Raw genomic sequence first — 26,462 nt, 5'->3', positions numbered from 1 at the left:
ATTCCGCTTGTCTGGTCATGTCGTCACAGTAATTGCACTCCAATTAAATCGCACAGGTGTTGACTATCCTTAGTCATTAGTCTCCCTATATAGAGCTGTCTTTCTCTGTCGTCTTTATGGAGTCCTTACCCTATGTGTCTCATGCTCTTGTTCCCCCAGACTTCCTCTACCTTCTCGTTCTTCCGAGTTCCCCGTTTCATCCGGTTCCCTTTTTGTTTGGTTTGTCTCTCAAGACAGTTTTATTTTGTATTTAACCTGTTTGTGCAATAAACCTTACCTGCTATTGGATCTTACCCTTTCCTTGTGTTTTTCCCTTAACCCAACCGTGACAACAGATTTATAGCTTAAAGGCCGCCTTTCAAAGAAATGTTTCGATCATCATAAATGAATAAATGGATTGGTGAGATGTAGCCCATTCTCTACATTTAAAAATAACCAAAACATGAATAAAGAATGTCTTTTTTTTAAGACTAAAGAGCTCCACACAAACTAAATGTTCTGATGTGCGCAACAGTGCTTGCATTAAAATGTTGAGTGTGGGGAGCTCACAATTACTGACAGACTGACAAACAGAAACCACGCATCTTCATGGCTTATAAAATATTTAAAATCTTTTATTTTACTCACTGCATATTAAGCCCTCATCTTCCCCTTGTGGACAGTCGGTATGAAAATCACACACTCTTCGCTTCTCAATGCAGCCTCCAGAATGACAGTGAAGTGATGAGTATTTCTCACAGTCTGAACCCAAATCCAAATAATCATCAACTGCAGAAAGACGCACAAAACCATAAAGATTTGTTCAAATGTGCCACATAAAGCACATTATTCACATGAATTCATTAAAACAATTCAATATAGAATATTAAATAAAAATAGTGATATAATAGAAATGCTCTACAGATGCAACACATACAGTAACCTCAAAACAGGTTTGAGAAAACTTCATAAGCTGTTACCCATGACACAATCCTTCAGCTCCAGGGAATCAAATGCCAGAAATCCCACTTCGTGGCTGCTGCAGGAAGAGTACTGCACTGTCACCTGGAAAGGCTCATTTAACTGGCCAATCACAGCCTCCAGCACCTCCCACTGTGGCCTGGGACACACAAAATGAAGCACTTTTAACAAACATTTCAATTTTAGATCAACCCAAAGGATTCAACATATAGTGGATGCATAAGGTCAAAATCATCTGTACATCTGGTAAAGCATACTCTATTATGTCAATCACACATTTAATGGAAAAGCAAGGCTATGTTCAAAAGCATATACTAGAATTTAGCATATATTTGATTCCATGTGTCACAGTGTCTCAAGGTCACAACATTGTGCTTGCATTTTTCCAGAACATCTGTACAGTTTGTCTTAGTTTCATTCTTTCTTCACATTGCCAATTAGAGTACATCTACAGATCAATTTAGTGGTGTTTGAACAACAAGCTTAATAACTAGAAGAGAGAAGCTAACTTTGTGGAACTCATCTTACAGTACGTCATAAAAATAAATACACATGAATCTCTCAGGTACTGTAGATGTGAGTATGCTTCATTAGATGGACAGGAGATTAAGTACAGCAGAAATATAATGCATTCTGTACTAAACAACATCTCTGAGATGAAAGGTATAAGGATATGACTAATTTATATCATATGCCAATTAGGCCCAGATCCATATAGCCAAATGCAGAAAGTAAAAGTATATTAGCTACGTCATGATCGTCCTGGCTTGTTCCAAATTGCATTGCATCACCATCTATTCCTAGCTCTCTGTCAGAACCAATTACGCCAAATGAAACATCAGGTCCTACTTTTAGAAACGAAATGCTTTCATCCATCTTCTACGTGATGTGCGTGCCCAGCATAAGAAAATCAATACCAACTACATCTCCATAACAAAAGACTTTTGGTTGGCATTTGTTTCTTGTGGGTACAGAATGCTGCTTTATACTCTTCTGTGTGAAAATAAAGTGCATATGTCATTGCTCTTTTATTTATTTTCAAAATTGCCACTGAAAATTACATTCAGATTTGTTATGAGATCACCATTATATTTAGATATTGCTGTATGATATGAACACACACACACACACACACACACACTCACACACGCATATATATACTCAACATTAAAGAAACATCCCTTTTTCAGGATGCTGTGTTTTAAAGATAATTTTGTGAAATCCCAATAAGCTTCGAGTTCATAGATGGAAACAATACTTTTTCATACTTGTGAACTACAATCAGTTTTCATACATGCACCTACATATATATATATATATATATATATACACACACACACACACACACACACACACACACACACACACACACGTAAATTTGGGTTCAGATTTGTTTTTAAAGAAATTAATACTTATGTTCAGCAAGGAAAGAGTGCATTAAATCGATCAGAAATGACAGTAAAGACTTGCATGTTAAAAAAAATATATTTCAAATAAATATAGTTCTTTTGAGCTTTCTATTCATCAATTAATTAATCAAGGAAAACTTATTGTAAATGTAAATGTAAATATTGCATAACAACATTGCTGATGATAAGAAATGTTTCTTGAGCTCCAAATCAAGTGACACTGAAGATTGGAGTAATGACTGCTGAATATCCAGCTTTGCAATTACAGAAATAAATATATATTATATATGTATATTCCAATAGAAAACAGTTATTTTAATTTGTAATAATATTTCACAATATTACTGTTCCTATTGTATTATTGATTAAATAAATGCAACATTGGTGAGAAGTAAAAAAAAAAAAAAAAAAAAAAAAAAAACCTGTAACTGTTGTGACTTTCCATTTCTGTAATTTTCTAATTGCTTGAAGTTTGAGGCAATTCATCGAATGTATTGTTGAAGAAGTGAAGCTCTATCTCACCTGTCAGTTCCTTGGTCTTTGACTATAAGGGCTATAGGTTTGATAACGGAGTGGTCAGTGAGTTTCACAAAGGCAGATATGTTTCCTGTATGTGGTTCCGGTTGGAAACGAGCGAGACGAAGATGACAAAGTGGCCCACTGCTGTGCACTACAGGACTGGTCATGTGGAAACTACATCTGCCAGCAGCAAAATTAGTTAACGTGGGCTTTAGTAACAGAAAATGACCTGTTGAAAGAAAGAAAGCTCTTACTGAACTGCCAATTATTATACAGACAATTGATTAATTGAAAAAAAAGGTCCATCAGTTATTGTTTGATCTGAATTGAGTGAAAGTTATTAATCATACCTTCACATTTTCCAGTGGAGTAATCTTTCATTGGTTGGTCACACAGATGTTGCTGTGGTGATGTGACATGCCAGTCGCCTCCAGCGCTGTGATTGGATAACGTCCAAGAACATGGAGATTCAAAATCACAGAAGGAAACTGAGGATGAATGAAGTATAAGTATATTAGGAGTTTAAAGGGACTCAAACTGAAAGCAAACTGTGTACGCTATTCTGTGTCGGCCATGACACAAGGATGCACTGTTTTCTTTCAAATCAAAGCATGAATTCACGTAGAAAACATATCCTTGTGTTGCGGCTGACACAGAAGAATGTGCGCAGTTGCGTTCAGCTCATATTCTCCAAAATGGCGCTACAGTGATGCAGAGGACAGAGGAAATAAATTGTTGAATAAAGTCATTATTGTTGTGTTCTTCGCGTACTAAAATAATTCTCGTCGCTTCATAAAGTTACGGTTGAACCACTGATGGCAGATGGACAATTCTTATGATACTTTTCATACTTTCCTGGACTTTAACATTGTATTTTACTTGATCTATGGGACAGTCACAAGGCTCCCGGTTTTCAATCAAAATATCTTAAATTGTGTTCCGATGACGAACAAAGCTTTTATGGCTTTGGAACGACATGGGGGTAAGTGATTAATGACAAAATTTTCATTTTGGGTGGAGTATCCCTTTAAGGCATGTTTCCTGAAAAGTTTTTTGCTTTGTATATTTTGAACATTATATTCAACATAATACATAAACAAATAGAAAATAGTTCATACAGAAGTTGACATTAACTTAATAGATAACTTAATAATACCTTATGCATTATCTAATGTTAACAAGGTTAAATGAAGGACCAGCTGTAATAGACGTACTAATCAAAATAGAGAAAAGATTCAAAAGTCTGAATATGTGGAACTCTAAAGTTAGAATAACATATATATCAGAAACACACACGCATTTCTGGTCTAACTTAAAAAAATAAAAAATACTGAAAAAGACTATATGGAAACAAAACAAAACTTTTTTGCAGAAAGACTAGACTAGATGGAATATAATTATTACATTATTTAGCTACATTGTGCATTAAGTACATAGTTACTAAATTTATGTGACATATATATGTAAATATCAATCATGTTGATATTATTAAGATAATATTATTAAGTTAGTTGGATGCATTATTAATGTTACTATAGGCCAATTTAATTTATCCTTGCTGATTAAAAGAAGTATTGTAGGGTGTTATATTGTGTATGTACAGTATATATACACGTGTGTGTGTGTGTGTGTGTGTGTGTGTGTGTGTGTGTGTGTGTGTGTGTTTGAGTGAGAGAGAGAGAGACTAAATTCCCTAAAACTACCCTTTCAAATATTATATGTCAGTAATTAAAATGGGCAAGAAAAAAGCTAATTTGTTTATAAACAGATTCAGAAAGAAATTGGTTTCAGTGGTAGGATCACAGTGAAATGGTCTGTAATTAATTTAATGTAATTAAATGTTATTAAACTGTTTTTTACTCCCCATTCATCTAAAGTACATCCAAAAATGCAAAACTTTATAAAAAAAAAAAAAAAGAAATAATGAGGACAAGGGTATGTCAGTTTGGACAAGAGAAGTAATATCATGAGGACTTTCTGTTTGCCATCAGGCATTCCAGTGGAAGAACACAGGAAAGTTGTCTTAGGAATCATTTAACGCTATGATGAAGAGAGACCGCTATGAGGGAAACCACAAAGCCCCTTTGACATTCAGCTGAAAAATCCCAACAGGAAGTGCCCCGGGTGAACTATTTAACCAGAATAATGCTTCTTCTCTGTTCAGTGTTGTGACTGGCAATGACAAACTCCATTTAGGAAAAAAAAATAGAATGAAACAAAAAGAAAGAAACCAACTGTTGAAGGAATAGGGAACAAACAAATAATCTGTGTTTTACGTTCACTGTCTTCTACTGGACTGGAGTCAAGAGGATTTGGATGTGCTGGATCTTCTGCTCTTTCCAACAGAGCACAACTGCTCCTGACAACTGAGGAAAGACAAGAAAAATAAAGGTCAAACGCACCATCAGAGAAAGTCCTTGTTCTCTTCTGACATGATTTAATTAATAATACGACCAGTCCGTTTTAAGAACAGTGGCTTCAAATGAATCCTTGAGATGAAAGAACCAACATCTTTGACTGAAGACCATTGATTTTGATTAGATTATCTCTATGCTCACAGCCAAAAATGACCCAGGAAGCTTCATGACATTTTATGATCTGCATAGTGGTTTGCCTAAAGGCGATTTTATGCACAGTTTTTGTGTATTATCAATGAAGCATTTATTTAGAACAGCTGAATGCAGTGCTAAGTGTTCTAACAATCAGAAAACATTAATGTTATCAGCTAACATTCATCATCAGCACCCATGGCTATACTTATGTGTAAAATAAATAAATTAAATTAAACATTTAGCAATACACATTAATAGTAGATATATGTTCATGTTGTGTTATACACAACTTCTTGTTTTGCATAGCACCATGGGATCTTATTTAGTCTGTTAAATTTGCCCTCCTAAGACAACAGAGCTGTTTTGGATGAACACTGGATTGTGACTGACTGAGGTGGACCACATTTCAAGTGATGTCATTTATTATAACAGCACTTACCAAAAATAATAAAATATCAGTGTTTCTTTTTGCAGAGAGTAGCACATTCCAGGAAAAAAAATTCTGGGAAAAAAAACTGGGATCATTATGGACAAGCCTCATAAATTTGACTGCAAATGAATATCCAGTAAATGACACAAAAAAGGGTCTAGATCCATCAGATGAATACATAGTCACACTATCAGAAATGTGGCATTTCCACCGAGAAGACCTCATCTACAAACCTCCCGGTAAGACTAAGATGGGCAACCCATATGCACGACACAACACAAGACTATGGGGCTGAAGTAAATTTTTGGGATTATAAACTGGCACAACAACTCCACATCTCCATGTTTCCCCTTACTCACAAGATTTCTGTTTATGTGCTAAATGGACAGCAACTCCGTTTCATTTCCCATATTATCGTACCTGTAACCCTCATCACCTCTGGCAGCCACTCCTAGAACATTACATTCCTCCTCATGGACTCACCACCGGCACCCGTAGTTCTTGGACACCCCTGGCTCACTCTAAACGATCCCAGTATCGATTGGTTTCATAATTCCGTGTCTGCTTGGAGAATGCCTTGTCATAAGTCTTGTCTTGTGTCTGCTTGTTCATCTGTGCCTGTTTCTATGTTCCAGGAAGAGGCAGTGAATTTGTCTAACGTGCCCGAGGAGTACTAGGACCTAAGGGAAGTGTTCAGTAAGTCCTGGGCTGCTTCTCTACCTCCACATTGTCCTTACGACTGTGTCATAGACTTAGTACCAGGTAAGACTCCACCTAAGTGCAAGTTATATTCACTTTCTGTTCCAGAGAGGGAGGCTATGGAGAAATACATTTCTGATTCCCTAGCATCCAAGTTCATTCGTCCTTCCCCATCTCCGGCGGGGGCGGAGTCCTTTTTTTGTGGGGAAGAAGGATGGATCTCTGTGACCATGTATCAATTACCTGGGTCTGAACAACATCACGGTGAAGAATACTTATCCTTTGCCATTGATGTTCTTCAGAATTCGAATGGTTACAGGGAGCATCCATTTTCACAAAATTGGATTGACTTAATGCTTATCATTTGGTCTGTATAAGGGAGGGCGATGAATGGAAGACCGTGTCTAATACCCCTAGGGGGCACTTTGAATACTTGGTCATGCCCTACAGGCTGTCCTACTCTCTAGCGGTCTTCCAAGCACTCATCAATGGTGTGCTGAGAGATCTGGTTGACCAGTTCATATGTTTACCTGGATGACATATTGATCTTTTCATCTTATCTTCAGGATCATGTTCAGCATGTCAGACGAGTGCTCCAGAGGTTACTAGAGAATGTGCTTTTTGTCTAGGTGGAGAAATGCGTTTTTCATGCACAGTCTGTTCCTTTCCTAGGGTACATCGTCTCTTCTGAGGGAGTGCGTATGGATCCTGACAAGATTAGGGCAGTGATCGATTGGCCAAGTCCAGATTCCCGTAAGGCCCTACAGAGGTTTCTGGGATTCGCCAATTTCTATCGTCGTTTCATTCGCAACTACAGCCAACTAGCCGCGTCTCTGACCGCCCTGACCTCCCCGAGAATGACGTTCAGGTGGTCTGATACAGCTGAGGCTGTATTTGCCAAACTTAAGAGTTGCTTCGTTTCGGCTCCAATCCTCATTGCCCCTGATCCATCGCGTTAGTTCGACGCATCAGAGGTGGGGGTAGGACCGGTACTTTCCCAGCGTTCTTCCGTAGATGACAAGATGCATCCCTGCACGTTTTTTCTCATCATTTATCACCTGCTGAATGTAACTATGACATTGGTAACAGAGTTGTTGGCAGTCAAGTTAGCGCTGGAGGAATGGTGACATTGGTTAGAAGACGGTACCATTTTTACTGTATGGACCAATCACAAGAACTTAGAATATAATAGAACCGCTAAAAGACTCAACTCTAGGCAGGCTCAGTGGGTCATTTTGACTTTACCGCCCGGGTTCCAAAAACATCAAACCAGACTATTTATCTCGTATTTTTGAACGTTCCGAATGCCCGTCTACTCCCGAGTGTATTTTAGCCGAGACTCTTATTGTCTCCACTCTCAGGTGGGAGGTCCAATCAAAGGTCATGACAGCCTTAGAAGGGGTAACGCCTCCGCCCGACTGCCCACCGAATCAGTTATTTGTGCCAGAGGGGTATCGGTCCGACGTCATCCAGTGGGGCCATTGTTCCAGCATAGCATGCCATCCAGGGGTTAATCGTGCCACCTTTTTGGTTGAGCAAAGATTCTGGTGGCCATTAATGGCTCGCGACAATCACAGTTTTGTCTTGGCTAGATCAGTTTATTCCACTGGTAAAACTTCCAATCGACCTCCAGATGGGTTACTTCAACCGCTATCAGTCCCTTCGAGACCCTGGTCCTACATCGCTCTAGATTTTATTACCGCCCTCCCAGGGCAAGATGGTAAGTGTGGCTTTCTACTAAGTACAATCCGCTCCGATCTGTATCTAATAAATTGGCTCCTAAATTTATTGGCCTGTTCACTGTCACCAAAATCATTTGTCCGGTGGCAGTCTGCCTAAAACTTCGTCCTGTGTACAGGAGAATTCATCCCGCCTTACTTCACTTATTAACCCGCTGGTCCCGGTTCCTTCCCCACCGTGTCTCGTAGATGGGGAACCCACTTATTTGGTTAACCGTATTCTGGATTCGAGAAGGCAGGTACGCGGATTCCAATACTTGGTGGACTCTGAGGGTTATGGTCCAGAGGAGAGAAGTTGGGTTCCTGCTAGGGACATTCTGGATCACTCCCTGATCGATGATTACAATCGACAGGTAAGTCCGTCGGGGGAACGGGGTGCTGTCACGGTTCATGAATTCGCTGTCTCTCTTGGCTTGTTTAGTGTGCAGGTTTGTGTCTGTGGGCGTGATCCCTTATCACTACTGATTAACAACACCACCTGCGTCCCATTGTGTGTGTCTATTTAAGTGCAGTTACTGGTGTCTCATGTTGTCTGATCGTTGTGGTCCTTCCATGTGTTCCGTTCTGTTCCCCTGGCTGTCTTGGATCGTGGATTCCCCCGTTGTTCTTTGTCGAGTCTTCTTGTTCCCTGCACCAGAATCACGAGCACCTTCACTGGGTGATATAGCACTGGATCACGAGGGCCCTGCATCACACACCATCTGAGCTTGTGATCGTCGCCACTCTCCCCCTGTGGTTCAGCGTCTTTGTTGTCTGTTTGTCTGACCATATTTATATCGTATCATTAAACTGCCTTGCATTTGCATCCTGTCTCTGAGTCGTGATAGGTTGATGTTGTTACACAATATACAATTTTCCACAATAGAACCTTATAATGGGCTTTTCACCTATATTCGTACAATTCATTAAAGGTGCCATATCCAAAAATTGAGGTAAAAATATCCATAACATGACCTACACGCATCAAAAGAATGAGAAGAAATAAGGGCGATGATGTCATAAAAAAAAAAGTCAAGTTATAGTGCTGCAGAGATATCAACCTTAATTAGCATTAGCATTACTAGCCCCGGCCCGACAGTTGTCGTAATACCAGTTTCGGCCATGGGAGGCAGTATGCGGGCAACATAACCACCAGCCAACCTGCAATACACTAATAACTCGCACGCCTTGTGGGCCTGATGTCAATCATGTGGAAATACAGTGCAGAACTTCATTTCAGTTCAGGGAAGAGAGCGTCACCCGCTACAGGGAAACAACTGCGCTCGGAATCACAAATCAAATCCGATAAGAAAAGGAGCTGAACCAGAGTTAACATCGGCACTGCTTTCAATTGCTGGATTGATGGACCTGAAAGAAATGAGGCTCGATGCTCGAACTTGCAACATTTCTAACAGTAAGTTAGATGCTGTTAGTATTTTGCTAGAAGTTTGTTTTATATGTTTGTGTATTTGTTTTCGGGAAGTTATAACATAGAAATGTATCAAAGGCTGTTCGATAAACGTGCTAATGTTAGCGATGGCTAACCGTAGCTGCGTTTGATAATTAGCTAGCTATAACTTAACGTTACCCATTTTATTATATCATAACTAACCTGCTCTGTCTAGTCTGTTGGTCTCCGTGTCCTCTTTGCTTCGTGGTTTTTCTGTGTGTGAAAAAATTGATTTGTGGCGTGAAAGCGTGTGAAAAGAGTCAATTGTGTGTGTCTCACGGTGAATGCTTGAGAGTTGGCACATTAGTTTCCAAGCAGAATAAAGGACAGGTTGATTATTGCTGTTTAGCGTTTGTATTAATCTATGATGTGTCCCTGTTTGCGTACAGGGACATAAAAAATAAATTAAAAGTGATATGTGGACAAAGTTGTCTGAGATTGTTCATTTTAAGTAAAGGATCCTATTATTTCGTCCACAACAATATTTAATGAGGTTAACTTATAACTCATTGTGGTAAGTCTGCACGAGATCAACAAGCTTGTTTGCTTTGCGGCCGCTTAAAATACAAAATAAGCGTTCGATCTACGTCAGAGCATCTGAGCGCTCACAAATCTTTCTGCAGCGTCGTGAGCAGAGCGGCAAGAGCGTTTTTTGACGCTCTAGATGCCGGCGGTGTGAACACACAGTTAGGCTTCGGCTATGGCTGTAGTGTTGTTGTGAAAGTAGGGGCGGAGCATAGAGACTATGCCGTTTCTCGTTTGTTACTCTAGAATAGACCAATTCACTTTATTGAGGCATACTGCCCCCATCTGGTATGGAATGTGGAGTATGACTTGATTTTTTTTTGCCAAACATTACAGATGGCACCTTTAAACAACAACAATAACAAAAAAAAAATATGAATATGGGTGAATAGATTTTGTCACTTCCATTAGGACAAACCAAAATCAGACAGACTCCAAGTCAGTTTTAAGTCAGACTAAAGGCCGTGACACATGAAGTCAACAAATGGCTGCATCCTCTCACCTCTTCTGCAGGCCAGAACATGCTTATTGGCCATTGGCTGCATCCGCTGTAGTGTATTCAAGAGCAAATTTTTAGCCCACACACATGTAAGAAAAGGCAACAAAAAATTTTGCCACCGTAATTTTTTTGTTGTTTGTTTGATTTGTCAAATGTAATGTGGACCAGATTTATGCTGATATGCCTGGACTCAAACGTCTGGCTCTGTGAGATGATTTTCTGTGAAATGTCCTTTTAGATATTGGGTCTTAATTAAAAAACCTTTCTTTTGACATCTTCATTTTTAAGGCTTTATAAAGTTCCGTTCCAGAGATATTGCAATCGCAATATAGCTCCAGGAGTAAATAATAAAATTTTCAGAGGTCAGAAACCAAATGAGGGTCACTTGCATTCAGCTGATAGTGGAAGGTCTGAAGAACAAATAATGTTAAAACTTTAAATGTATCGTGTTTTCCTCTATCAAAGCATCTGCATAGAACCTGTCTATGTGCCATAAATATTATTTTTCCAAAGTTTGCATATTTGTAACTCAACAAAAAGTACTAAAGATATCTGAATATGATTTTAGATTCTAGTTCTTAATAAACTTTTCTTTTGGAAAACTCCTTTTCAAGGCCCTACCATATATGCTTCAGTCCCAGAGATATGATTGACTCAGTGTATCTCAGTGTGGTATGGGAACAGCTCCATTCAAGACTGCAAAGCCCTGCAGAGAGTTGTGCGCTTAGCTGAGCGCATTTCAGGGTCTGCTCTCCCCTCTCTGCAGGACATCTACCTCAAACGCTGCAGAAGTAGAGCTGCAAAAATCATCAAAGACTCCACCCACCCCAGTAATCATATTTTCACTTTGCTGCCATCTGGTAAGCGCTTCTGTAGCCTGATGGCAAAAACTGAGAGACTCAGGAGGAGTTTCTTCCCCCAGGCCATCAGGCTCTTAAACTCTAAACCAGCTTCTTAACATCCTCATGCCTCCACTTAATGTTCACTTTATCTTTTTACTATATTCACTACCTCACATAGACACACTGACAGTGTCGCCCTGTTTTGCACATTTGCTTCTTGTACATTCCTGGGTACCTTAATATTTAAGACTACAGTAAAATGCATATATGCACATTGTACATCCCTGTACATCTTAATATTTAAGACTACAGTTTACACTCATGCACATTATTTTGCGTTCTATATTTAATTCTACAATATACATTTTTTATATTTTATTCTTATATTTTTATTGTTTTTTTTTATTTCATTCTTACATAGCTTTATTTATGTATATTTTCATCTTTGTTGTTTTCTTTAATAATTGCACTGTCCATGTAGCGGACCTGACTCACATTTCACTGCTGGTTATATATGCTATATATAATTTTGTATGTGACGAATAAAAAAAATCTTGAAATCTTGAAATATGGGGAGCCCAATGTGACTCAAACATTTTGCTGAGTTGACACAAAATTACCCTGAATTACGAATATTAAAGTATGAATATCTCCACTTCTGTGATAAACCATAAACAGTAAACCATGATGGTTTTTTCAGTGAAGGTCAAAACTAAGAAATCCAAAGCCATTACATGGAAATCCCCATACTAATGACTCTCTCATATGTATTTCTATACACATTTCTAATGGCTCAAGATTTGATAGAGTTGTCTCAAGAGTTGTAACCTCAAGTTAACCTGCTTTCATCTAGGTGGTCTGTTCTTCAGCAGGAGCAACTTATTTGCACTTATTTCTCTCTGCCAAGAGAGCACTCTGTGCTTGATTTGCATATGTGACAGTCCTCTGATTAATATCCAAGTGGTGAAGCATGGCATCTGGCCTACCTGTTCCCCCCAGTTTAGGGCAAAAGAGGAACATCTGACAGCTGGGCTTCATTAAGCACACGCTCTCCGTAGAGAGCTGTCACTCCTCACCAACATGATACACAGCACAGCATTCCCAGCTGTCTTATCTGCTGAGAGGGTGTCCAAGTCTGTTCAAGTCTTATCCTACTCTTTCTTTCTCAGAGAGAATAATGTTGACTCTTAATACTCTGTATTTCAGTTGAGAAGCACACAGGCAATCCTCACCACGAAAGGCTGATGCTGTGAAGGAACTGAGATATTCGATGTGGGTTTAAAGGGGTCATGCATTATTGGATCCTGATATCATGTTTCTAGGGGTTAGCTTATTAAGTAAGTATGTTTTGAAATAATAAAGTGGGGTGTTACCTCTTTGAGAAATGCAAGTAAAGTAAATGGCCACTTCTGTGATTAGCGAAATTCGTTGCACTGTATCCACGCACAGCATGTGTGAATTGCTTTGATGCTAGAGATGGTAAATGCCGTACAGCCATATACAGTATTGTTCAAAATAATAGCAGTACAATGTGACTAACCAGAATAATCAAGGTTTTTCGTATATTTTTTTATTGCTACGAGGCAAACAAGTTACCAGTAGGTTCAGTAGATTCTCAGAAAACAAATGAGACCCAGCATTCATGATATGCACGCTCTTAAGGCTGTGCAATTGGGCAATTAGTTGAATTAGTTGAAAGGGGTGTGTTCAAAAAAATAGCAGTGTGGCATTCAATCACTGAGGTCATCAATTTTGTGAAGAAACAGGTGTGAATCAGGTGGCCCCTATTTAAGGATGAAGCCAACACTTGTTGAACATGCATTTGAAAGCTGAGGAAAATGGGTCGTTCAAGACATTGTTCAGAAGAACAGCGTACTTTGATTAAAAAGTTGATTAGAGAGGGGAAAACCTATAAAGAGGTGCAAAAAATGATAGGCTGTTCAGCTAAAATGATCTCCAATGCCTTAAAATGGAGAGCAAAACCAGAGAGACGTGGAAGAAAATGGAAGACAACCATCAAAATGGATAGAAGAATAACCAGAATGGCAAAGGCTCAGCCAATGATCACCTCCAGGATGATCAAAGACAGTCTGGAGTTACCTGTAAGTACTGTGACAGTTAGAAGACGTCTGTGTGAAGCTAATCTATTTTCAAGAATCCCCCGCAAAGTCCCTCTGTTAAAAAAAAAGGCATGTGCAGAAGAGGTTACAATTTGCCATAGAACACATCAATTGGCCTAAAGAGAAATGGAGGAACATTTTGTGGGCTGATGAGAGTAAAATTGTTCTTTTTGGGTCCAAGGGCCACAGGCAGTTTGTGAGACGACCCCCAAACTCTCAATTCAAGCCACAGTACACAGTGAAGACAGTGAAGCATGGAGGTGCAAGCATCATGATATGGGCATGTTTCTCCTACTATGGTGTTGGGCCTATTTATCGCATACCAGGGATCATGGATCAGTTTGCATATGTTAAAATACTTGAAGAGGTCATGTTGCCCTATGCTGAAGAGGACATGCCCTTGAAATGGTTGTTTCAACAAGACAATGACCCAAAACACACTAGTAAACGGGCAAAGTCTTGGTTCCAAACCAACAAAATTAATGTTATGGAGTGGCCAGCCCAATCTCCAGACCTTAATCCAATTGAGAACTTGTGGGGTGATATCAAAAATGCTGTTTCTGAAGCAAAACCAAGAAATGTGAATGAATTGTGGAATGTTGTTAAAGAATCATGGAGTGGAATAACAGCTGAGAGGTGCCACAAGTTGGTTGACTCCATGCCACACAGATGTCAAGCAGTTTTAAAAAACTGTGGTCATACAACTAAATATTAGTTTAGTGATTCACAGGATTGCTAAATCCCAGAAAAAAAAAATGTTTGTACAAAATAGTTTTGAGTTTGTACAGTCAAAGGTAGACACTGCTATTTTTTGAACACACCCCTTTCAACTAATTGCCCAATTGCACAGCCTTAAGAGCGTACATATCATGAATGCTGGGTCTTGTTTGTTTTCTTACAATCTACTGAACCTACTGGTAACTTGTTTGCCACGTAGCAATAAAAAATATACTAAAAACATTGATTATTCTGGTTAGTCACATTGTACTGCTATTTGTAATAAACAAATCTCCATATTCATCGGGAAGAAGGAGGCGGGAACCGGCGCACAATCAAAAAGCACTTTAATATTCAAAAATAAACACAAAACAGCGCGTCAGCCCCTCACGGCGACTGACGCGCATAAATTAAAAGTAAACACATAAAATAATGTCCCAGGCCTGGTCCTCTCTCGTCCTTCACGGTCGTCACTCCAGTTTTATATCCTTCCATCTCCTACGTGGGACTCGATACTAGCGGTGGGGCTCAGGTGTAGCTCATCTCCAATCACTACACCTGGCCTCACTCCTCGTTCCCACGCCTCTCGGCCCCGCCCCACTCGCCACACTATTATTTTGAACAATACTGTATGTCAAGAAAAATGACCCAACACAACCACAGTGATTCCAACATACTGTTTCAGCGAGGTAACTGCTCTCCCTCGTTCAAATATATTATCTGTATAGTTCTTAAACTACTATTGTCACTTGTTGTCTGGCTGCTATATTTTTGATATTTAGAAAAAACTGACAAAAAAACAAAACAAACTGAGAACAATGAAGAAAAGATTCAGCTATAAAATGAGGGAAACAAACAAAAATGTTCTCCTTCAATTGCTCAGGCATGTCATTACAAATATACATATTTAAAATCAGTTCATCAGTTTATTTGGAGGGGTATGCAGAGTTTTGGGAAGTGCATTTGGTCACCATCCAGGGACAGATCAATGTTGGACCTTCTTGAAATAAAGAATTCTAAAATAAATAAATAAACACCTCGAACCTTCTTAAATCTCGTTTTTTCAAAAAGGAGCAAAACTAAAAAATCATATATTAAAACTGAAGAGTCTGCAGAATGCTTTAAATTTGCTGTTACTGTCTGCCTCAATGTTCATAAGCAACTAATTGCAACACTAAACCAGGCTGTCAGCACATATTGTCACCATAAATATAGCTTAATTGTAGCACTTAGCGAAGATCACAGAATATGGTTTTGGGTTTGTCTGGGACTTTGAGGCAGTCTTGAGAGTGTAGAATGATGTGTTACCATTTAGATGAGAAGAAGAGAGACAAATTAAACTAAAAATGGAAAGATTTCACTGATCCATTTTTTATTTAAAATTTAAAATCCTCAGTATGGTTGCATTTATTTGAACATAAATACTGCAAAAACAGTAATTTTTTGAAATCTACAATTTAAAATGTTCTATTTTAATATATTTTAAAATCTAATTTATACCTGCAACATAAAAGCTGAATTTTCAGTATCATTACTCCAATCATCAGCGTCACATGATCATTAAGAAATTATTCTAATATGCTGATTTACAGCTCAAGAAACATTTCTTACTTATTATTTCTGATGCTAAAAGCCCAAATGAACTCTCCATCCCACCTCTGCAAACAATACGAAACTTGATTTTTAGTCACAGATTTTATTTTGTTCTACATCCCTAAAGGAAATTAGCTGATAAAGATGTGTATTATGTTCAAACTAAGCCCTTAAATGAACAGCATTTGACTTTTAACTTATATATTTGTGTATATTATATATATATGTACAGTATGTATGGACAGCTGTTATAAAGAATGGAGAGTGAGATTACGCAAGCCCACTTATCTGAGCCCCCATTCATGAATCAGGCTTTAGGCATTTGCAAAAACATTACTCACATAATTGAATTTTTCTTGTAATTGGTAGCAGCTAGTGTCAGATTATCAGAAGTAAGGGTTTTTAAGATATATTTCATAGTGAAAAAAAAAACATCCTATCCATGCTCAAACCCTCAGCATTCACTTCCTGTCTGTACAGCTCCATTATAAATGGGATATTGATAGAAAGCAGTATGTTTTCTTTTTTTGTATTGGCCTACTCTGCATCCATTCCATAGAGTACCTTTGAAATTCATTTAATTCTGCACAGGTCAGTGACTTTATAGATTTATTAGTGAAAAATGAAAATATGATAGCAAGGCACAAAAGATCATAGGCTTCGCAATGAGGGATCAGCACAGCAGGAGCAGTGAATGTGTTAGTATGAATGCTAGCTCACCAATTGTTAAAAGCTTAGTTCTACTAGGAATTCTTCGAAAAAGAAAGTCATTTTCTGTCTGTGAACCTGAAGACATAGTAAGAAACAACATGAGTTATGTACTGAATCTGACATTGATGATGACTAACTGAATGTATAGCATTAATTTTGTTCAATCAAATCAAATTCTAATTCTAATCAATTAGAAGATTAACAAAATATCGGGACTATACACACGCGGCAGCAGTTGTATCCCTTTGTTTTGGAGAGAGTCTGTTTTTATTTAGTCTTTTGTCTTATTGCCCGATCACTGCAGAAGAAACTCTCAACCATATATTAGGGAAGATCCATCAAAATTTTATTTCTCAAGCTCTCAAGCCTTTATTCTGACTGTTTGTTATTGCAAGAAGCATACAGATAGTAAGTTACTAACATAATGTTTTGATCACTGGATTGACAATTGTCAACACTGAGATTTCAAGCATGACTTTTGCAAGGCATTCGCATTAAACCAATCAAACAGTAAAGACATAATGTTACAACAAATTTCGATTTCAAATAAATGCTGTTCTTTTGAACTTTTTATTCATCAAAGAAGCCTGAAATGACTGGAGTAATGGCTGTTGAAAATTCACCCTTTCCATCACAGGAAAAAAATTATATTTTAAATATATTAAAATAGAAAACTGATATTTTAAATTTGTTATAATATTTTACAATATTGCAGGTTTTACTTTATCAAATAAATGTGGCCTTGGTAAGCATGATAAGTGATGTTTTAATGCTAGTGTATATCATAACAGTGTATATTTGTGCATCATATCAGACCTACGTATATCTGGCATAAAATATTTAATATTATTTATTTTGTAATCATTTATTATCAGTTCATTCATAAGTAAAATATTCTATAGGTTCCTGCATATGGACCATATTTTATTTGCCATGTTCTATAAAATTTTATATGCTGTGACATTTGTCATTTACAACCTCCAACCTCGTCCAATTATTCAATAAAACTGCAGTTCTTTTTTTTTTTTTTTACAACTCTTTAAAACTTAATTTTTAATTACTTTTGGGATCCTTATCAGATTTAATGCCATTGAGAGAATATCACTTGACACAGAATGTTCCTTACAATCATTTAATCATTAACTAGATCATATCTGAGCTGCTGATAACAATCTACACTGTAGGATGTCAAAAACATAAAGTGGTTCATGAGCTAATCGTTTAAGGTTACCATGTCTGGGTCAAGCCATCCAAAGGGATGTACTGTTCTTTCTGATGTGAAGGATGTATTCAACACACTCCAGGAGTGATGCAACAACAATATTTTAGATCAATTGCTGCTCTTAAGGAGCCACGGGTCTCTAAAACCACCTTAACACTGATTCACTGAATGTCACAAACTAAATATCAACAACATGACAAGTCAAAACAGTCTTGTGAAAGCAACAGAGGGAAGAGTTGTCTGTAAACACAAGCCCATCTGGTCTGCCGCTCCACAGGAATCAAAGTGTTTCATTATTATGTAGTAGGTGTGACAGACATTAAGAGGGAACAAAATAATTACAGACTAATTGTGTGTGGCTGGTCCTCATGACACTGTTTAGTTGCATTTTGTTTGAATATTATAATGACTTGTATAAGTAAATGGACCTATCACAGCACACTTTGGCGACCCATTTTTTTGAGGCAGAAATCCCATGTTGTTGTACAGTGAGAACTATTTTTATACTATTATTAAAAGCAAAGATAACAAAAATGTGTATAGAAGGTTGTTGTCAACAAACCTCCTTTTAACCCCACTCAAAGGGGTCATCGGATGCCCATTTTCTACAAGTTGATATGATTCTTTAGGGTCTTGATGAAAAGTCTATAACATACTTTGGTTAAAATTCCTCAGTGGTTGTTAAAAAAAAACACCCTTTTTACCCTGTCAATATCAGCTCTGTTTTCAGCAGGCCGTTCTAGTCCATGTTGCTTTAAATGCTAATGAGCTCTACTGACCGCGCCCCTTTCTTCTGTGGGGTGACAAGCACACTGTAAACTTCAGTCGAGAAACTTGCTAACTAGCACATATTAGGAAACGCTGAGCGAATTTGCTAAGCGCAACCAATCAAACCTGTATCCCTAAATATGGCAAGAAAGAGATTATCAAACAAAGGTTTGTTTGTTTGTTTATAGAAAGCATATAATATGCAAAAGTCACAAACTAGCAAGAAATCAAGCAGACTTAATTTAAATTTGCATCCGCATTCAAAATTTCCTTTTCTCTATTTACTTTTATTGTTATTTAAATGTGTATATTTATATATATATTAGGGGTGTAACGATACGCGTATTCGTATTGAACCGTTCGGTACGACGCTTTCGGTTCGGTACGCGGTACGCATTATGTATACCGAACGGTTCGTTGGAGTAATTAATTATATTTGAAAAAAAAAAAAAAGAGAGAGAAAGAAATATAATGATATGCGTTCAACAAGGTAGCCCAATAACCCAAACAACGTAACAGGCAACGCCCCTGACACTCCCGAAGAAGAAAAAAACACCATCTTATATGTTTATGTTAGGCTACTCAGCAGGCGCTCGCTCACTCAGTACACGCTGAAGGCTCGTTGCAAAATAGCCAATGCGTTTAACAGACTAGAAATGAGAAGATCCTCCAATAACCAACAGGTCTGGTGTTTGGGTGCACTTTGGATTCCCTTTAAGCTATAATGGTGATGGCAAGAGAGTGGTGGATAAAAAAACAACGGTATGTCGCATCTGCAACATGACAGGGTACACCAGCGGGATTACAAAAAAAAAACAAAAAAAACCAGCGGGAATATCTGGGATATATGCGTCAGTACTATCTGGGAAAAGACGAAAAAAAGGAGAAACATGCACGCAGCAAACTATCCCTGCAGCATTTAGACACTATAGCTTACAGGGAATCCAACCCAAACACCAGACCTGTTGGTTATTTTAGGATCTTATATTTCTGGTCTGTTAAATGCATTAGACATTTTGCAACGAGCCTTCAGCGCGTGCTGAGTGAGCGAGCGCCTTAGGGGCCGTTCACATATCGTGCCTAAAAACGCATGGAAAACGCTAAGCGCGTCTTTCTCCTGAGGCGTCTGTCTTTGCTAAGCAACAATGACGTGCTCTCTCCATGAGACGCGGAAATTTCAGCGAAGGATAAATGGATTTGCAGCTCTAAAAATCGCTTGCAGTAGCTCTGCTACTGAATTTATTTCAAAATTGCAATCCATATACAACTATGATCAGCTGTTCCTTCATCTTGGCTGAGCTCTCAACGTTGTTACGGGAAAGGATGAAGCTGATTGGTTGGTTCTTGTCACATGACCCGCGGTGCGCTTGCGGCATTCTGAAAAGTTGAGATGTTTTTACATTTTGCTGTATCTAAAACGTATCGAACCGAACCGAACCGAACCGTGACATCAGTGTATCGTATCGAACCGAACCGTGAATTTTGTGAACCGTTACACCCCTAATATATATTTATATATATATTCTATTATTGTAAAATAAATAGAAAATAAAACATTAAACACCATATTTCAAGAGTTTCATACCCCTATTTGTATTATATATACTGTATATATGCGTGTATGTATAGGCGAAGTACAAATGCTCTGCTTGCGAGTGACGTTGCAGTGATGCACATTACGACACACTTATTGTGCCTCTGTAATGTTTCATGCTAAAAGCAAACACTTTGATCTGTGTTTAGAGATTTAATCCTGTAATTACTGGACGATTATGCAGCTACACTGGCAATGGAAGTCCATTTCACCAGACACACAGTCATGCAGAGCACCACTTACAAGTGAAAGCACCCACTTGACTTTCACAACTAAAAACTTCTTTAAGTTAAAGTCAATATATTGTCATTTCAGCAATTCATGAGGTGGGAAGAATGAAATGCAGTTTCCCCGAAAACCATGGTGCAGATATTTAACACAACAATGCTGGAGCATTTCACAAATGATATTATTGTCGCAATGATGCCACCTTAGGCTATGTTGTCACTGTTACTATGGTATCGTGTGTCAGCAGTGTCTCATATGTCAAATAGCAAACAGCAAAAAGTACTGATGAAATTGCTCGTTCAAAACGTGAAAAACGGATGTGATAAACATGATAAGGCTGAGCTGTTTTCTCCATCATCGTAAATTCAGGGAGAGCTCACTCTTAGGAAACTAAAAAATAAATACATATAGCATGTCAGTTGAGCCTCCTTAACAGTGATAAGATTAAATGGAAAATAAATGGAGACTTTTGTCATTGGCTGCCGTCAACTATTACCGAAATTCTTCAAAACAGCATCTTCTGTATTCAACAGAAAAAAGAAACTCATACAGGTTTGGAACAACCTGAGGGTGAGAATTTTTCTTTTTTGGGAGAAAAAACAAACCCTCTCACACATTTCGCATGTATCTTTTTTCCTTTGTCTTTTAGTGATCTCATCAGTGTCTAGTTCAATGCTCAGATGTGTCAAGTCCGCAGATGAAAGCCAGAGATTCAATATTGACTCAAACATTTCTCATCTCATCACTCTATGTCAACAATTGCCTCAGTTGTGTTCATTTGAATTTTCTTATAATGGGTTTTGTGAGAAACACAAAACAAAACTGATACTTAAAAAAGTTGTAAATATCATTTAACTGTTTTTTTTTTTTCATTCAACCAAATCCAAAGTTACTTACAAATTAGGAACATAACAGCAATTCATCACAGAGCCAAAAATAGTCAAAGCATAAAATGGCAGGGTTTTTTGAGGCTATTGTGAAATAGGTTAGTGCAGAGAGCTTTTTCTTTCTTTTTTGTTTCTTTTTTTGGGGTAAGTGCCTTGGTTTAAGGTTGTAGAGAGGTTAAGTGCTTGCACGAGCGCTTGCACAAGATGCGTGTTTACATCACAGAAATTAAAAATTAACCCTTCAGAAATTAGTGAAGGGTTAGAAATTAACCCTTCGATTAAAGGACAATATTTGCCCCCTGGAATTGATTTCCTGGGACATTTTTACCTTTGTGAGGGCAATTTTTCTAAAGACATTTTGTAATGTATCTGTTCTTTTATGTTACATTCTTAAATAAAACCAGTTACTCTCATCAACTACAATACTATGGACTGTTTCCAATCAGATTTTATGAACAGCCATTTTTTACACTGCACTGTTGCAACAGAATCTGCATATCACATTGCATCTATATTTGTTCAGGGGTCATTTACACAGACGTAGGGCAGTTGAACAATAATAATAATACTAATAATAATAATAAAAGCAAGGTCAAGATAAGTGTTTATTAAAAAGTGCTACGATTTTAGAATGTTGTGTCATGCCAAGTTGTGTCAAGGACAATGAGACGTGAGCGCAATGGTCAAAAACATCCATCTAGATAACAAAACAATACAATGGAAAAGCAGTGCAGTGGAATGCAAATGGCCCTTTACACAGACAGTTGCTTCTCTAAGGTGGTATAAATGTATTGGATAATTTGATTGAGTATATCAATAAAATAACAGGAAGGGTAGGGCTCTTGATATTGTAATAATGAATACTTTGTTTTGTGTTTGGGAAAACGGCATGTTCTGGCTACACAAACAAGTTAAGAACCACATATGAAGTAGTTTATAGCTTTTTTTCAAGTATTAGAAAACCAATAGTTATTTTAATAGCCTGAAAAACAAAACAGTTATTCATACTGGAACATTTTATATACAGAAAGAAAGCAAAGAATCCCATGCAGCGGTCCCTTCAGTCTAGAGTGAGTTAAGCAGTCTCACAAAAACACCTTTTATAATCACTAAAGCTGTCTACACTACAAAATGAATCACTTACATCATATCAGGAACGTGTTGTTTATGATGAGAGAATTCGCGAGGGTACATAATTCACTCAGCAAGAGCGCACTGAAACAAAACTCCTTTTTGCTGTGATAATATAAACTTCTCTAATTGGCCATTGTGTTCATAAGCCTAACAGAGAGATGTGTGATTGGTTATAATAATCAATGCCGCAAAAACATGTAAAAGAAATTTGATGCAACATGAGCAGATCTAAATTTAATGCCACAATCAACACAATTTTCACATTTCACTTAGGAGTACATGTGAATTAAATACAGATAATGATTTGGGGAAGTCGTGGCCTAATGGTTAGAGAGTCGGACTGGCAATGGAAAGGTTGTGAGTTTTGAATCTCGGGCCAGCAGGAATTGTGGGTGGGGGGAGTGCATGTACAGTTCTCTCTCCACCTTCAATACCACGACTTAGGTGCCCTTGAGCAAGGCATCGAACCCCCAACTGCTCCCCGGGCGCCGCAGCATAAATGGCTGCCCACTGCTCCGGGTGTGTGCTCACAGTGTGTGTGTGTGTGTTCACTGCTCTGTGTGTGTGCACTTCGGATGGGTTAAATGCAGAGCACAAATTCTGAGTATGGGTCACCATACTTGGCTGAATGTCACTTCACTTTCACTGTCACTTTCATGTTCACAGGTGAAATTATGATAAATACTGCAATATTCATTACAAAAAAAATAATAAATCAATTTTGATTTCTATCAGCTGCATCCACTTACCTAAGAAGCCACCTCTCTCAACATTCATGTCCCATTTAGTTCAAATGACCTCCTAAAATAGTCAGCTACAGTTTGCCCTTATAAAACACTTTTATACCATACTGTATACCTTAATTAAAGTGCTGGTAAGAATACAAATGTAGTAAAAATGTAGTAAAAAAAGCGACCTTGCCGTTTAGGTCATTCAATAATCAGAAATGTGGGGGGTGGAGTCTAATAATCTTGAGTCTCTGCTTGATCTGGCAAGCTGTAATGTGATTGGCTAGTTTTGTGCTAGCTTTGGCTTCTACCAGTCTGTCTCCCTTTATTTATGCCTATTAAAAAATCAACACTTATTATTTTTGGTTTAATTCAATTCAATTCCAGGTTTAATGGAAATTGTGAATATACAGTCAGTTTCCACACATTTGCATTCATTTTTGGGATATTTTGTATACAGCTGATCACAGACCGACCTTGCTGCACCATTATAAGAGTTTTTTTTTTCAACTATTACAATATTATTTCATGTGAACTCTTTCACATAAATCCACTGCGAAATGGGTAAACATCTGCTAAAATCTCTGCTTTTTCATGTTTCATTCTTTAGGGTGGTTCTTTGCTATCAAAATATTAATATATCTTCTAATTCAGTGTGGTTAGAAAATCTGCCAAATGTAAAATAAATGACAATGCATCTGAACAAGACGAAATCTGGATCATAACTCTTACTTCTTCTCTACAGCACTGACATTCACAATCCCTAGATGGTTAAATATCCTCAAGATGAATGTAATATGACAGAGACTCATAATACACATACCAGAGTGCTGCTTTCTGTCTTTAATGTTCATAAAAAAGCAGAACATTTTAGTAACATTATATACTGTAGTTGATAGTACTATTGGTGATTCCTGAGTGAGTGAGTCAGTTATTTTATTTAGCTTGGAAAAAACACAAATGAATGAAAACTGGAAAGATAATAGTGAAACCACTAGAGAAAAAGAAAGGGAATTTAAAAGGCTAAAGGCAGTATCTACATACTTGAATGTGCCTTGAGCTACTTGAGTTTGGCGGGTTTCAGGTTTTTTCTCAGCCTGACATCTGCGGCATTCAATTTTGCTAAAAGCTCAGCTCAACAAAGTACAGCAGATACACAACTGATTGTAGTGTGTGCCAAAATATTAATAAACAAACAAACAAATCCATAAATAAATATTTTAGACACATAATGTATGTATTGAATACAAAATCGCCAGATTGCTGGACACTGCTGAGAAATGACATACTTTCCGATTTCAACATGAATAGAAACTGTGGACCACTCTTCCCAAGTTTGTTTGCTATTACATAAAAACGACCTTATAAAACCAAAACACTCATTACATAAATCATACATACTCTGGCCATACTTCTGTCTAATAGACAACAAACATGAGTTGATAATCTGTGATGCTGATGAGGTAATTTTGCCTAAGAAGGACAGACAAGGCACTAATGAGAAGGATTAGATTAAATATCACATCTCATAGACCAAAAGCCAATAGACACATTTGCATATTCAAAGCCCTCTTAAATTAGAATTTTTTTTTGTGAATTCTGTCCTTCAAAATATTGGAGGTTATAAGTGGTCAAAAAAAAACAAAAAACATTCCTGGCATATGTTCAGACATGAGTGAATTATTTTGAAAAGTTAAAATGGAATCTCTATTTTTCATAAAGGCAAGGTCAGGAAAAGATGCTACGTGATTTGAGTATTAAATTTATTAATCACAATATGTGTTGACCAAAATTAATTGTTTCATAAAGTTTCAGAGTTAGAATTTTGCTAAAAAAAAAAAAAAAGCCTATAAAGCTGTTTAATGACAGTTTAACACAGCTCATCAAAGTAAAAACATAACCAAAATCAATCATTAGGCTTAGTGTATTACATCAACTGTATCTTTTTTTCTTCTTTTTATTGAGCATTCAGAAATTGACTTACCCCAATAAACTCACCCTGAAAAGATTCTGTGGAACAAACTAGCCCCCGACTCTCTTATATTTTTTGCAAACATAAATCTGCACATGAAATGGCATTCGCACATCTGTTCTGACTTCAGACTGAATGTTTTAAATAGCCTCCTTAGTCCCATGCAGAGCATTAATTTAAAACAAACAAACAATAATAACAGATATTTTGGAAAGCCAGTAGCTATTTATCCTCGACATAAAGCTCCTTTTAAGGACGGTCAAATCTCCCCAAGCTTGCTCATGTCTGCCTATTAATTTTTCCCTTTATACTATATACAGCATATTCTGAGATATCCGAATAAATTTATTTAATTAAGTGCTGCTGAAATCCGCGCTGTTTAGCATCCTTAAAAATCATTTTGTGGAACTGAGAAATCTTTTAACACGTGTTAAGGTCTGAATACATTTCTATCAGTGTTTCATAAGAACATGTTTATCATCGCCAGAAATCAGCAGGTCAGAGTTATTAGTTTGCAAACAATTACTTACCTGTGAAGATGAAAAAAGCAAATTGAAAAAAAGTTTGACGAGTAACATAATCCATGGCTCCTTGGAGAAGGATCCTGGAGATAAAGTACTGTTAGCCTAATATCTGTCCACTTTTATTACTGGAGGGGATTTTTTTTTTTTTTTTTTTAAGCTAACAGTAACAACAAATAAAGCGTCTTTCTGTAACTATCCAATTCCGTTTTACAGCTCCAGCTCCTCGCGCTTCAGAGCCACTGTGATTCATTATGATGCTGATGCTGCAGCGCCTCTCTCTCTCTCTCTCTCTCTCTCTCTTCTCTCTCTCTCTCTCTCTCTCTCTCTGTCTGACGCTTGGTCTTAATGCCGGTTTGTCACAGTAGGTCAGTCTCATGCACTCTTCAGGGTCAAAGGTAATCTCAAAGGTAAACTCAGTAATGTTTTACAAATTACGCGTTTGTTTTACAAGTCAGGCTTTCATATAAATAAATGAACATGGCTTTAGGAAAAATATCACTAAAATTATGTACATTTACATAAGGTGACAGAATATACATATACCGGTGTTCCAGACAAAGCCAGTTGATTTTACTCAGAGCAGGTCACTTTTTCATGGGGACAGCCATATTGACATCACGTGACCAGTTTTGTCATATAACTGGCAGTATTGTGCAAGTAT

At 37.6% G+C, this 26,462-nt stretch overlaps 1 protein-coding gene across 1 annotated transcript in view; it reads right to left on the bottom strand.

Annotated features, from left to right (window-relative positions):
* LOC113076258 (leukocyte tyrosine kinase receptor-like) overlaps positions 1-25,931 on the bottom strand; it is a 56,574-nt gene extending 30,643 nt beyond the window's left edge. Inside the window, exons 1-6 of the mRNA XM_026248913.1 lie at positions 25,808-25,931; positions 5,165-5,254; positions 3,239-3,376; positions 2,892-3,117; positions 960-1,099; positions 628-768 (exon numbers count right to left, since the gene is read on the bottom strand). Of these exons, the coding sequence (XP_026104698.1) occupies positions 628-768; positions 960-1,099; positions 2,892-3,117; positions 3,239-3,376; positions 5,165-5,254; positions 25,808-25,862 (790 nt within the window). The 5' untranslated portion in view covers positions 25,863-25,931. The remainder of the gene's footprint in view (positions 1-627; positions 769-959; positions 1,100-2,891; positions 3,118-3,238; positions 3,377-5,164; positions 5,255-25,807) is intronic.
* Between the last annotated feature and the right edge of the window lie 531 nt (positions 25,932-26,462).

The sequence above is a fragment of the Carassius auratus genome, unplaced genomic scaffold (genome assembly GCF_003368295.1).
Source record: "Carassius auratus strain Wakin unplaced genomic scaffold, ASM336829v1 scaf_tig00019505, whole genome shotgun sequence".
In the NCBI taxonomy this organism is placed as follows: domain Eukaryota; kingdom Metazoa; phylum Chordata; class Actinopteri; order Cypriniformes; family Cyprinidae; genus Carassius; species Carassius auratus.
The sequence above is the reverse complement of the archived record's forward strand: the minus strand, read 5'-3'. Positions and strand labels throughout refer to the sequence as shown.